The sequence below is a fragment of the Drosophila eugracilis genome, unplaced genomic scaffold (assembly GCF_018153835.1).
Source record: "Drosophila eugracilis isolate 14026-0451.02 unplaced genomic scaffold, ASM1815383v1 contig_394, whole genome shotgun sequence".
In the NCBI taxonomy this organism is placed as follows: Eukaryota; Metazoa; Arthropoda; class Insecta; order Diptera; family Drosophilidae; genus Drosophila; species Drosophila eugracilis.
The window spans coordinates 620,270-635,828 of NW_024573254.1; the positions used below are offsets into that span (position 1 = coordinate 620,270).

The 15,559-nt window shown below is 30.2% G+C and overlaps 1 protein-coding gene across 2 annotated transcripts in view; it reads right to left on the reverse strand.

Annotated features, from left to right (window-relative positions):
* The window catches only part of LOC108109958 (frequenin-1), a 29,137-nt gene extending 15,419 nt beyond the window's left edge, over positions 1-13,718 (reverse strand). Inside the window, exons 1-2 of one of the 2 annotated variants that reach the window (XM_017218774.2) lie at positions 13,127-13,718; positions 4,289-4,552 (exon numbers count right to left, since the gene is read on the reverse strand). In XM_017218774.2, coding sequence (XP_017074263.1) covers positions 4,289-4,352 — 64 coding nt within the window. In that variant the 5' untranslated portion in view covers positions 4,353-4,552; positions 13,127-13,718. Of the gene's footprint in view, positions 1-4,288; positions 4,598-13,126 lie in introns of those variants that run through there. The other variant, XM_017218773.2, reaches the window with a different exon arrangement.
* Between the last annotated feature and the right edge of the window lie 1,841 nt (positions 13,719-15,559).

Here is a 15,559-nt window from a genome sequence, read left to right on the forward strand (position 1 = left end):
ATCACTAAATAGCAAGTAAAACGTCACTTAATAGTCACTTAATATTCATATTAAAGGCACTTAACAGTCGCTAAATAATTACTTAGTAGTCACTAAATAGTCAGTGAAAAGTCACTTAACAGTCACTACATAATCACTACATAGTCACTTAATAGTTACATAGTAGTCACTAAACAGTCACAAAATAGGCAATGAAAAGTCAGTAAAAAGTCACCTAATAGTCACTACATAGTCACTATATAGTCACTAAATAGTCACTAAATGGGCAGTGAAAAGTCACTTAATAGTTACTTAGTAATCCCTAAATAGTCAGTAAAAAGTCACTTAATAGTCACTACATAGTCACTAAAAAGTCGCTAAATAGTCACTTAAAAGGCACTTAATAGTCACTAAACTAATATTTCTTAAGGAATGAAACCTAAATTAAACCCTAGAAAAAAAAAACAAATAGTCTTCACATTAACCTTTTATCCTTCTTCCTTAATAATTTATTGCAATATTAAATAATATTAAATTCTAGAAATAAAATAAATTCACTTTTATATTAATTTTTTCCTTAAAAAGACTTTCCTGTGTTAAATTCCTTCATTTATAATTATTAAATCATCTAAAAATTAACAAAGTTCGCTATTTTGCGTCTACTTAAAACTTAAAATATATATTACATAACTTTTTAAAATTATATAAACCTGTTTTAAATATTCCTAAAAATAAAAAATAATAAAAACCAATCTTTGTAAGTTAAATTTAAGAACTTATGGGTCACAAAAATATCAAAACTTAACTTATAATTGCTTATAATTTACCTTGCCTTCTTCCAATATTGAATTTTAGACATTTTTAATATTAAATTCAAATATAAATGCAAAAAAAATACTTTAAATAGAATTAAGTCTTAAAAAAATTATACAAAAAATATGTTTAAATGCAAGTTAAACTATTTTGAATATTCTCATTGTCAAAAGAGTGATAACAATACAAATTTTTAATCTTCTGAGTCACAAAAATATTAAAAACTTAGCAATTCACCTTAGAAAGTTCTTCAAAAATGGAATTTTAGACTTTTTTAAAATAAATGTTATATGAAAACTGCAAAAAATTACTTTAAATCGAATTAAAACTTAAAAGAAATATATCAAAAAATATGTTTAAAAGTAAGTTAAACTTTTTTTAATATTCTTATCCTCAAAGTAGTCATAACAATAAAAATTTTCAATCTTCAGAGTCACAAAAATGTCAAAAACTTAGCAATTCACCTTAAGAGCCCCTCCCAATATTACATTTTAAACATTTTCATTATTAAAGTAAACTTAAAAATGCAAAAAATAACTTCAAATCTAAGAAAAACTTAAATGAATTACAAAAAAATAAGAAGTTTAAAAGCAGGTAAAGCTCCTTAAAGTCTTCCTAGTCTCTTAGAAGTAATATTGGGATTTCCTTTCAAATTTAAATTTTCCAACTTGCTGGTTAAAAAAACTAAAAAATATTTACCAATTTTCTTCAAAACACCTTCCCCTTTAAAATTCCAACAATTTTCATTATAAAAACCATAAAAAACACACAAAGTTAACCCTTGAAACCCCCAAAAATATTTTTAAAAGCAAGCAAAACTGCTCTCTAACCTGAAACTAGTCTAGAAATACACAATAACTTGCATTTGTCAGTTAAATTTACCAACTTTTGATTTACAAAGAATAACAAATATTTATGAATTTCCATTAAAATGATTCTTCAAATCATTTTCCCTTACCCTTAACCCAATAGAAAATGCACAAAAGTCCAGTATTTTTCGACCAAAAACTGGAAAACTAAACTTGAAAGAGCCAGCGAGCGAGCGAGCGGCAGCCATGGCTGGAAAATGTCAGTTTGTGCAACAATAACATGTCAATTTCTAACAAAGTAGCAGCAAAAGTGGCTACCAGGGGAGAAGCGATAAAATTAAACCATAAATGTCAAGTGCTTTTACAGATTTCCACAAAGGGGAGGGAGTGGGTGTTAAACTCAATATCCTAAAGGATCACTCCACCAGTTTTATGCACCCACCCAAAAGTTGAGATGGCTAATCCCAAGTTTCTCAATTGAATCCCAACAGAGTCCCCAGTACCAGTCTACCCCCCATCTCAGATGTTTGCCGTCAGTTTGGGTGACTTTATTGCCATCGAAACCATGACTGATGAGTCAGTCCCTCAGTCCCTCAGACCCTCCCCCTGCTGTTGGTCCTCCTGCCTGACCTTCTCTCTTTGGGAAAACACTTTTGAATTATGCATTTATCTCGATATGTACTATATAACCCGCGGAAAATGTCTGCACCTTTCCGTATTTTGATTGATGCTCCGCAAAACGAAAACAAAAACAAATCAAAATGAGAAAATGCCAATCGTGGGATGGAAAAGAAAAAAGAACTGAGGGAAAATGAGTTGGTGGGAAAAGGGAAAGAGAAAAACAGAAGAAGAAAAATGCTTCGGGAAAACAAACAAATAAATAAATAAGGAAATGGAATTATTACATGGCAAATCAAAGGGGGTGAAGGGAGTAGTTAAGGGGAGCTGAGTGGGTTGGTGGAAATAATACGAATGTCTATTAAGGCTGGAAAAGTTCTTGGGGGCATGTGAGAATTTTTTGTAAACAATCTTCAAGTTTAACTAATCAATTTCAATTTAAATCACTGCTGTGCTAAAAACACAGATAATAATCAGATAATAATCAGATAATAAAACAGAGAAATGGGTGTGTGGGTTAGTGTGTGGGTGGAAAAAGTGTTATTAGGGTAATTTCAAAAATAAATAAACTAAAAAGAGGTGGAATAAATATTTTATTTGAGAGATTTTCCATGAGATTTCTGGGTTATGAGAAGATGAGTGAAGGTTGAGTGAAGGCTGAGTAAAGGCTGAGCTAAAGCAACATTTTGAAAAGCACCTCTAAGCAGCCACTGCTGTGTAATCTACTATGAAGATGAGGTTTACCATTCTGTAGGGTGGCCCACGAAAGATTTGCGTTTTGAAATTGTTAGAAAAATATCAATATTTCCCAATTTTCCTTCGAGCGTAAACTTAACCATTTCGTTAACCGCAAACCTTCTACTAAATATCTGACACATTGACAATGCCATTCGAAATGTCAAAGTCAAAATTACCGAAAGTTCAAAAAGCAAACACTACATGGGTCATCCTGTATTAATGTCTAACTAAAGCTTAATTTGGTTTATAAATATATACATAATTTTTTAATTTCTTTAAAACAAAAATGCAATGGTTTTTATTATAAATGTGCTAAGAAATAATACTAATTGGAAATATTTTATAAAGTTACTTTAATTATATGACTTTATAGGAATTTCAAAACCTTTGTTAGACCTTAAGTATTAATATTAAAAAATATAAAATATATTTTTTTGATAATTTTTTATTTTCTTTTTTATGCTAGTTTACTAGTTTATTTATTTAATAATTATTGATATTTTTTTTATTATATTTTATTTTGTTATGATTATTTTTTATATTGATTTTTCTATTTATTTTTCTATTTATTTTTCTATTTATTTTTCTATTTATTTTTCTATTTATTTTTCTATTTATTTTCTATTTATTTTTCTATTTATTTTTCTATTTATTTTTATATTTATTTTTATATTTATTTTTATATTTATTTTTATATTTATTTTTATATTTATTTTTATATTTATTTTTATATTTATTTTTATATTTATTTTAAAATTTATTTTTAAAATTTATTTTTAACTTTATTTTTAACTTTATTTTAACATTTTTTGTGATATTTATTAATAGATTATTTTTCTAAGCATTTATTTGTTATTATATTTATTTTTTTTATTAATATTTGAATTTGTATATTTATTTGTTAATTTATTTATTTCGTTATTGACATATTTATTATTATGTATTTTTTTAGAATTATTATTATGTTTAGTTCTACATTTATTTTTATATATATTTTATATTTTTTATTGTGTTTATTTCTATTTTTATTTTTAAATTTTTTTTATATATGTTTTTAAATATTTATTTGCACATTTTCTAAATTTTTAATCTATTATTTCTTCATCTATTTAAGCATGAAAAGACCTCTTAATAATCTTACTTTCTTTATCTCAGATAATGAAGCTTAAGAAATATCTTCCATGATTACCATGTCTTTAGCTGTGTAAGCCAACTACCTATGAAACGCACTGTACCCTTTCGATTTGCATATATATATATAGAGACACACACATATATATATATATATATATATATATCTCGATATCCCTAACAACTTTCGTTTTACTTACAGTATGTGTCCGTTGTTAAGCGATCAATGGTATCCTGTTTCAACTTGGAGCTCTTTTTTCCCATGTTTGTTCTTTTTGTTGTTGTTTTTGTTGTTGTTGCTTTGGCTGTTACTAGTAACGCTTCTTGTTGTTGTTGTTGTTGTTATTGTTGTTATTGCTATTGTTATTGTTGCACTTGACTGCTATTGCTTTTTAGTGGCAAACTTAGTTCTTGCTGTTGTTGTTGTTGTCAAAGTTCGTTTAACTTGGCTTTCCTTTCCTTTCCTTTTTAGTATTTTTTTTTGGTTTTTCAAAACTTTTCCATAAGTATTTTAATATGCTTTATAATTTTTCTCTATATATATAGTATAATATATATATATAGAAAGCAATATAAAATGCAAAAAGAAAGTAGAAAGTTCACAGCACATTCGCTGTTATTAAATCTATATATATATATACTCCTATTCCGATATATATATATATATTTATAGATTTCCCTGCCTTGGCTAGTTTATGAAAAGTTTCTCAGACTTTTTTTTTTCCCAGCTCAACTCAACAAACTTTTCCCCCAGAGAACAGCTTAGTGTGAAGTGATCTTAGCCAAAGGATGCTTCTTCTTCGAGTCCACTTGTATTTGTTTTTAACCAGCTATAAACTCCCACCACCCCCTTTGAAACTCATCATCCATCAAACTTATCGATAATCCTGCCTGTCTTTCCTTTTTTCACCCCCCCTTTTTTGATTAAAAACTATTTTCCAGTTTTTGGCCATGTTCAATTAGTGATTTTCCAGGCAACAAAGTTCAGCTATGGCTACTAGCACGTCGATGATTATAACGATGCCAGTGGATGCTTTCAGTGGGGGCGTGGCAGGGTTAAGCAAAGGGGCTACGAGGGGTTAAAGAAAGGCATAAAAATACACAGAGCGACACTTTTCAGGTCAACTCTCGACTCGAACTTTTCATGACAGTTGGCAACAAAAAAAAAAAAAACACAAAAAAAAAATAAGAGAACCCTTGTACCCAGAGAGAAGGCGTACGGAGGCGTGGCCCGCTGCAGAGGATGCAAACAAAAGCGCATAAAAAACTTAACCCTGTGTGTGTGTGTGTGCCTGTGCCAAAGTGGGTGGGCCCTGTGGGTTGTTGCCTGTTCTGCGTTGCCTTCTGCGGTTGACGCGAATGGCATAAAAATAAGTTGCCTTTGTTTTTTTTTCTCTCTCTCTCTCTCTCTTTCTCTCTCTCTCTCTAGAGAAAATAAGGGGAAAAGGCAAAAGAAAGGGGGAGGGGAGGGGATGGTACTACTGTATGCAATGAAATAAATTCTGTTAATTTCAGATGCAGTCCCGCCGAGATGTGTCGCATGCAAAACGCTCGCATCAAGTGCAGAAATGAAATCAAAAACACTCAATCCTTGGGGAAAAGCCAGTGGATGCTGGAAAATCGTGACAGAAAAACTGAAACTGAACTGCTGTTAAGCTCGCTCTTCGGTTGAAATGGAGATCCGAGATATATTCAAGAAAGAAACCAAAACCCAAGAAATCTGTTAATCCCTTTTCCCGGAGAAACTAAGAAAACTTCATTTGTTGGGTGGAAAGGAAAAGTAATTTGGCTAAATGGAGTTTTGTTTAGGGAAATCTTAAAGGTTTCTAGTCTTGGATTTAGTTTTTAAAGGTTTTAGTAAGAAACTATATTTCTCTGAGTTTCTAATGGTGATAGTGATAATGATCCTCATAGCTGATAGAGATCATTAAACGACTTTTTCAGAGATAAACTTGGAATTTAATCATATACCTTTAAGGGTAGGGTAACCTTTTAGGTTTTGGTTAGGTATTAGAAGTACCAATAAGGTAATTTATGATCTAATATTAAGAAACCTTAGAAGAAAGATTTTCTAGAGAGATAACAACAATTTGAAAAGAAAACACCTTTTACTAACGTTTTCTCTGATATTTCTGCATCATTTCCCATCAAACTATAGTTTTTTGGGATCTAAAAAATTATCTAAAAATCTGAAAACCCTAAAAAAAACTTTGCTAATCTGTTTAAGCCACTAATTTCAAAGTTTATAAGCTCTGTTTTATAACTTATTTAACATATATAGGGTTAATCATATGTTTCTATGCTCCTAGGTTTGGCCTGTTATTTTTGGTCATAAAAAGATTATAAAATCTAGTAGTTAAATCTTCTAAAAATATATTAAAAATCTCTTTAAAAAACATAAAATATGTTTAAAATATATAAAAAAATATATCTTAAAACTATATAAAATATGTTTAATATATTTAAAATATCTTAAAAAATGGAATAATAAAATCAGAACCTATCTAACTAGCCATCAAATATCTTAAAAAATATCAAACATATCCTTAAAATATATTAAATCTCTTTAGAAAACTTAAAATATGTTTAAAATATATAAAAAAAAATATCTTAAAACTATATAAAATATATTTAAAATATATAAAATATGTTTAAAATTATTTTTAACAATTTTATAATAACATTAGAACCTATCTAGCTAAAAATCCATCAAATATCTTAAAAAACAACATAAATATCTTTAAAATATATGAAATCTCTTAAAAACCATACAATATGTTTAAAATATACTAAAAAAATCTTTTAATTATATAAAATAACTTAAACAATTGTATAATAACGTAAGAACCTATCTAACTAGCCACGAAATATCCTTACAAAAAACATAAAAATCTTCAAAATACATAAAAGATCTTTGAAATACATAAAATATCTTTAAAATGTATAAAAATCTTTTGAAATATTTTTACCTAACTTTCTTAAATAACTTAAAAATGATGTAAAATATCCTCAAAATATATAAAATGTTTTTAAAATAAATAAAAAATATATTTTAAAAAAGTAAAATATTTTTTAAACAAATAAAATTTTTCTAAATAAACATAAAAATCTTTAAAATATATAAAAATCCTGAGGAATATTTTAACCTAACTATCTTAAACATCTTAAAAATTATGTAAAATATCCTAAAAATATATAAAATATCTTCAAAATATATAAAATCTCTTTAAAAACAGAGTAAAATATTATAAAAACAAATAAAATTTCTATAAAAAAACATGAAATATCTTTAAAATATATGAAAAATCTTTAAAATACATAAAAATTCCTTCAAAATATATACAAAATCTTCGAAATCCATCTAGCCAGCTATCAAATATCGTTAAAATTTTATAAAATACCTTTAAAATCCCTTAAATATTTCTAAAAACAAAATCAAATAAAAGGTAAACTGATTTAGTTTTTGTCTTTTATCCAACTAATTTCAGATTTAGACGGATTCCTTTATGACTTTCCTTCAAAGAACCCCTTAAAACGTTCCTTGTAAATCCCTCAAAATCCCTATGAAATTCCTGTAACTACTCGCCTAATGGGGTCACCTGTTTTCGCTTTTGATAAACTCTTATTTTTTTTTTTTGTTTTTTGTTAAGAATAACTTTAAGGGCGTTTGCAATTATGTAAAGCCCAGACCGACCCAGAGAGAGATGCCCGGCCCTTGCCGATATCTTCGTTCAAGTTGCTTGAAATTCTTGTTGCTTTTGACTTTGTTTGTTTACAAAACTGTCGCAAACACACACACAAGCCCACACACACTCACACACACACCTGCATAGACACAAAGTGTTACACCCACACAGAGACCCTTTCCCACTTTCTTTCCTCCCACCTCACCACCACACTCTTTCCCTGCTTTCTACTGACGACTAACATGAGCCATTGGCATTTGCTAACTAAACACAGTTTGTCTCTCTGCGAGTCTCTGTCTCTGTGTCTGCATCTGTGTGTATTATCATGTCAGGTGTGCTCCTTCTGCGTGTGTAGATGTGCGTGTGCCTGTGGTGTAACGCCTCTGCTTGTGTGCGTTTGTCGCAGTGTTTCAGTTTCATTCTGTGTTGCCTTTTACAACGAGCGACGAGCTGAAATTTGTTCACACTAAAAATATTTTTACGTTTATTTCGTTCACAGCTGGCTGCTAATGCAGTGCCAACGAGCGGGACAGCGAGATAGGTAAGAAAGGGATGGTGATATCAGAAGGTCCTTGCTATCTCTTCTCTCGCCCCTACCCTACCAAAAAAAAAAAAAAGTCCTGGCTTGTAACTCGACTCGTTTATCTGTCTGAATGTGTCTTTCTTTCCCCTCACCTCCTTTTTCCGCTCTCTCTCTCTATCTATGTGTGAGTTTGTTTGTCTGTGTGTGTGTGCTTATTTTTAATGCTGCACTTGTTGTTGTTGTTGTTGTCTTTCAGCCTCCTCCTTTTTGGCCACACCCCCTCTTAAAACCAACCGCCTCCTCTTTATCCTTCAGTTGCGTGTTCATCTCGCGTTTAGCCCGCGAGCATGCAACACTTTTCTCGCACTCATCCTCTCTACACTCGCCAACAAAACTGAGGGAATAAGGTGTGGGTGCCAAAAGATTGAAGAGGAGAGGTGGTAGTGTAAGAGAAAGAGTGGGGGGGAGGCAAATGGAAATGGAAAGGCGGTGAATGGAACGGAGCTACGCGCAAAGTTATTCGAATGAAATGGATTGTAAACGATACCCGAAAGCTGGATTACACCGAAGAAAATAACTATTAACAGCTTAAGATGTTTTTAAATTTAAGTAATTAATTTAATATTTAACACTTTGGTTTTTTTAAATTATTTAAAATGCTGTCTCCTAAGCTATGCTATTAGCAAGAAAATCCAAACTTTTGGCTTTAAACTATTGAAATTTTCCTATTTTATTGCCTACTTTTCAGAGCAGTTTTAAAATGACTTTCAAACTTTTTCTTGTACTTTGCAGTTGCATTTTAAGCATCTTTGACATAAAAAGTCTTACATTTTCTAAGAAATTTGTTGAAAATAAACTTAAATTGAAACTTTTTATGCATTTTTAAAGCACTTGCATAAGAAATTGGTAATAAATATTCACAATTTATGTGATGGCAATCAAACTAAGTGGAGAAAAAAGTTTCCTTAAACTTTTCTGTATGAAATTTTGTTTTAAAAAGTTGAAAATTTGTAGAAATTTAAAATGAAACACCAAACAAGCTTGTCTATAATCATAATCTGCCAGTTTTTATATATGAAACGTGAAAGAAAATGCTAAAAACTTGAAGAAAAAGCCATAATTTAAGACTTATTAAAAACAGCTTCTTGGTTTTTTAAGAGATTTTTAAAGTTTGTTTGTCCTTAAAAAACTTTCATTTCTGCACATCAAGCTCAGAAAAAGTAAACATTTTTCCAGTGTAAAAATGTAAATGAAGCCAAAACTGCGCCCGCATTAAGTTGGGAAGTGGGGAAAAACCTGAAGATGCGGAACCCGCAAAGGCATCGCGCCGTCACCCCGCATCACCAGCGGAGGTGGTAAATTAATTTTTACATCCACAGCCATCCATCCAAACGGATGAATGACAAAAAGAAAACGACAAAAAATATTAAGCGAAAGTCTCGATGCAAACAATGCAGAACTCGAAACCTCGAAGATGTGGCAGGAAAGGTTGGAACAGAGGCGAAAGCGTAGGCGGTGACGAAGGGGGTGGTGCTGGGCGAATTGCAATCAACTTGGCTGGGGGATTGCCTAAATGTCAGTGCCTACCTTAAGGCGATTGGATTAGGCCAGGCTCAGAGCGGAAAGGACGAGAAACTCATCTTGGCAATGCAAATTCCTCAGAGCATTTAATGTGGAATTCCTTAGAGGAAACTGTGATTGGTGTAGTGTGGGTGATAGGGTGGTTGGATGGTTGGGTGGCAGCTAGTAGGCTCTCAGCAAATAAATGCTGCCATTCTAAAATTGAAACTGAAATCCTGCCACGAACAATGCCAGATTTAATATGAATTTTTATACTAACAAATAATTGAGAAAAACACAAATAAGTTTGGCCAAGAATTTTGGTAATTTGAGTAAAAGAAAGGGAAAGAGAAAGGGAAAGATAAATGGATTTAGAAGCAGACCAACTAAATGGAAAAGTATATAATTTTGAGGTAAAACAAAAATAATTTAAAAAGAAAGACCCCTAAAGTTTTTGCTTTTAAGTTGTAATATTCCTAAATTTGAACTTTATAAATGATTAAATAAATATTTAATAGCAAGAAAATCATAAAAAAAAACAAATTTCTTTCTAAAATAAACAAGAAAAACATTTAAACTCAAGAAAAAATCGTTTAAAAGGAAAAGTTTCTTCCAAAAAAAATAAATCAAAAGTTAAAAGAATATTTAAACTCAAGAAAAAGGTTTAAAAATCAAAGCAAACAAAACAAAAATCCTTTAAAAAGCAAAGTTTCTTCTAAAAAAAACTAAAAGAACTGAAAGTAACTCTAGAAAATCATTGAAAACCCAAAAATCTTTTTAAAATAAAGTTAAGATTAATAGAAATATTTAAATTCAAGAAAATACAGTTTAAAAACGAAATTCTGTTTTTAAAAAAAATTAACAAGTTAAAATAATGTAATGTTAAATAATATTTAAACTCAAGAAGATCGACCAAAATCTAAGCTCTTTAAAAACAAAAACAAAAAAGAAAGTTCAAAGAACTGAAAGAAGTTCATTAGAAAAGCTAATATAAAATATTTCTAAAATTCATTTTAAACAAATATTTAAATTTAAGAAACAATCGTTTAAAAATCATAATTATTTCATAAATAAACTAAGTTTTTGGGCAAATATTTGTTAATATTTTGTTATATTTAAAAGAAGTTTTTTAAAACCAAAGCTAACCTACTTTTTTTATACCTTTTGTGCTAAGAAAATCTTTGGAAAGCCAAATAAGTTTCTCATTTTAAACATAAATTATTTAAATAAGAAATAAAATACAAAATCAAAATACAAAGAAAATTAAAATTAAATTATAAAACATTTAAAAAAAATATAAAATGTTAAATTGGGAACTAAAATGATTAGAAAAACCAATAAACATCATTTTTTGATAAACCTTTTTTGGTAAATTCTTGCAGTTTTTTACTATAAACGTTGGATATCTTTTAATTTTAATATATATTTATTAAATATTTCAGGAAAAATCTCTTAAAAATCAAAATTTTATTTTATAATTAATGTTTAACTTGAACATTGTTTAACTATGAAAATAAGTTATCGAATTAATCAGAGAAATATGCACAAAAACTAAACTTTTTAGGGTAAATCATATTAAATAGAAATCTTCAGACTTTAAAACAGCAGCCTAAAAGCAGCCTAAAAGCAGGCCTTTTCTTCCTCAAATTAACCAAGATAAATCCCAATACTAATCCCAATATTAATCCCAATATTAATCCCAATATTAATCCCAATATTAATCCCAATATTAATCTCAATATGAAACGCAAATCCTAGTTAATAACTCCTTCAACTCCCTTCCCTAACCAAAAACCTAAACTAAAAGACCAAAAATAAAGCCACTTAAAGTCCTTCCCATTCCTTAATCAAATATCTGCATTTGCAGATCGTCAAATGGTGGCAGATTGCATCTATTAAGCCTGGACAGATTGCCCAATTTGGTTGCAAATGAGACAGGCAGGCAGAGAAGGCAAGCGACACAGGCAGCAGGCAGGCGAGGCATTCGGAGATCTTATCCATTGCTATTTGCCATTTGCCATTGCAACCATTTTCGTGCCTGAATCCGGGATTTGTGCGCCCGTTTTGGCCATGGCCAATTATCAAATAATTGATGCAAATTAAAATGCATTTTGTAGCCATGTTTTGTTACGTTTTGTTTTTTTCATTTCTTTTGTCACTCCACAAAAACGAAAGCAAAAACAAAAAGTAAAAGCCTGAGGGAGGAGGCGGCAGAAAGGTGTGTTTTTAGGAGAAAACCTCGCAAAAACGAGGAAATGACACGCAAGGTGAGAGTCAGAGTGTGAGAGACTGACTGCATTTGTGATTACGGATGGATTTTGTGTGCGGATGATTGCGGCCATTGATGGATAGAAGGATGGTAGATAAAGATGTGGCTATAAGGATTGAGGTGGCAAAGCCATAGCAGCAGGCATACACCTTCCCTTCTTTACGCCCCCTTAAAAACCGAGAGTCCTTGGAGGTTAAGTCTGAGCGTCGCGACACGAGCTCACAAAAGGGAAGGGAAACTTATTTTTGTTTACATAATCCTTCCACGTTGTCTCGCTGGCTCCCTGCTGCTGCTGCCTGCTGCTGCCGCCCCCTCCTATTCGTCTTTCTCTACTTTCTCTCAACCTCCGCAGGCTCTGTGTTTTAGTTTTTCCTTATTTTTTGTTATTATTATTATTATTATTTAGCGGCAGCTGCTGGACCGCAAAACGTAAATTTGGGTCAAGTTTTGTAAGCATAACGAATGCTAAAACCAAAACCAAAACCAAAACTAAAACTAAAAAAAAACCCCAAACCGAGAACCCATATGCATAAATGCGAAAGTAACCTTCGTCTAGCCATCTCTTTCTGCTACCTTTTCTAGCTATCTGTATGTTTAAGAGTGTGTGTGGGCGAGTGTGTGTGTGTGTGTGTGTTTGGTAGTGCGGATCCCTTTTGTGTAAATTAATCTTTGACTGCTCCGCACAAAAGTATGCTACACAAATATAAATAAACACTTAATCCCTTTTTGTTGGTTTTTGGTTTCTTGTTAGTTTTCCTCTCTGTTTTTCCTCTTTTTTTTGTTTTTATTTTTATTCTTTTCTTTTTTTTTTAAGCACAACTAATGTTTTCATTTAATTTTATATGCACTTCTGCTGCTTACTCTTTGTTTTTGGTTGTATTTTTTGTGTTGTATTTTTTATGTTGTTTTTATTTTGTTTTTTTTTTCCTTTTTTATTTGAAACCGAAAAAAAATTGTCAACTATGGAACTTGTAAAAAAAAAAAAGGAAAACAAACCAACTTTTCTTTTTTTATATGTAATTGCTTTTTGTTATTGTTGTTGTTGGTTGGTTGGTTGTTTTTGTTATCGTTGTTGTTATGGACCGGAGAGCGCGTTTTGACTTTTTTTTTTCTTATATTTTTGTTGTTGGTTTTTCTTTCTATTTTCTTTCTTCTTTTCTTTTTTTTTTAGAAGTAAAAACCAGCCGAGCTGCGTTGCGTTTGTTTGGCGGTCAAATCAGCGACTGAAAAGCGCTCTGCACGGTCGCTCCACGGCAAACGGCAAACGGCAAACGGAATACGGAATACGGACTACGGCGGAATATACGGCTGGCTAAATGTGTGCGCTATCAACAACTGAGAACTTTTTTGGTAACATTCTCAATGGGGCCGTGGTGGATTTTTCGGCTAGCGGTGATATCTCTTAGGGGTGACGAAAGAGTGAGGGGGGTGGGTTGGTTGGGTTGGTTGGGTTCGTCAGTTCGCGCGACTCATAACCGACTTATATAACGCACACAAATGCAAGGCAAAAGTCCCCATACCAAACTCTCACAAATTCACCACACCCAAAAACGATGACGAAGGCGCAGATACCAAAAGCTTTTCACCATACACACACACACAGACACACACACACACGCATAGGACTCTCCCTTGGCTTGTTGGTGTGCGTGTTGAGACGCCTCTGTATGCGTGTTAAAAGCTGCAAGAACTTGCAACAACAACTCCAAGAGTTTTAGCAGCAGCAGCAAAGAACCAGAAAAAATAAAATTAAAAAAAAAAATAGAAAAGAAAATCTAGGAAATGAGGGGGGCCGGAAAAACAAAGAACGGGTAGTGAAATTGAACTCGATGAAAAACCCTTGGACTGAAATCCTAAAAGCAGCAGGAGCCTTTAGACAATTACCAAAAGCTATGGCAATGGTCTTAGATAAGAGGCCAAATCGCCGAAAAGGAGCTGTGTGTGTGTGGGGGGTGGGGAGAAGAGGGTAGGGGAAAAAGTCGAACAAGAACTGGGACAATCAGCCAAGCAGTTAGCGATAAATTTTTCCCCCACTTTTCTTTTTTTAGCACACAGCAAAAATAACAGCAAAACTGCGATATTCATTTTTGAAAATCCTCAACTTTCTAAGGGGGGCAAGTTGGAAAATCTATTTCCAAAGATTTTTGTATTTTAAGATAATTTTTTTTCGATTTTTCAAACTTTTGTATAATTTTTTTAAATTTTTCAAGTTTTTTAATTTTTTTCAAATTTTTTTAAATTTTGTATATTTTTTTAATATTTTTAAGTTTTTCCAATTTTTTAAACTTTTTGAATTTTTGTACTTTTTAAAGTTTTAGAATTTTTCAAGTTTTTAGAATTTTTGGAGTCTGTAAAATTGTTTAAGATTTTTTAGAATTTTTAGGATTTTTCTAAGTTTAAAACTAACTTCTTAGAAATTTTGAGAAATATATTTATATTTAAGGGTCTGGTCTTAATATAAGTATTATATATTGTAGACCTTAAATATTTCATTTTAAAATTAGTATCTAAATAAGGAAAAGTCCATATGATATATATAATATGTACCACCTTAACAAAATACATAGACAAAGTCTTAAAAACAAAAACTTAAGCAAGGTCACTGGCAGTCATCATTTTAAAATATTAGTCACCAGAAAAGTCTATGCTTAAACACAATTTAAAAAGAAAATTAATATAGAAAACTAATATAGAAAATTAATATAGAAAATGAATATAGAAAATGAATATAGAAAAATAATAAAGAAAATGAATATAGGAAACTAACAAAAAAAGTTAATATAGAAAATTAATATAGAAAATTAATATAGGAAACTAATATGAAAAATTAATACAGAAGCAGCTTAACATATATAGAAACTTAAAACATAAAATTAAAAGAAAAATATATATAATATAGGAAATAATATATAGAATTTAAAGGAATATATTAAAATTAATAAAGCAAATTTTTAAAGACAATTAATATAGAAAATTAAAATATAAAATTAATAGAAGAAAATATAAATAAGAAAATATAAGAAAAAATATAACAAAAAGTAATAGAAAAAAATATATGTTTAATATGCATATTATAAAATAAATAAAGAAACTTTTTAAAAATAATTTACATAGGAAATAAATGCATAAAATTCTTATAAATTCTTATAAATTCTTACAAATTCTTATAATTTTTAATAAATGTAGTTCTTAAGTTCCTTAAAAGTTCTGACCAACTTTTACTACTTTTAGTAGCTTTAATGTACTAAAAAAGAAACAAATTATTCTTCTTAATAATTATTTCAGATAAAAATGGAAAATGTATCTCAAATCAAAGCAAACTTTTTTTTAATAAGTTTTCTTATTTCTGTTAGTTTGTTAAGAACTAAAACTTTTCTTATACAAATTCGTTAAAAAAACAAGATATTTTTGTAGTTTTTAGACTTTATATTGG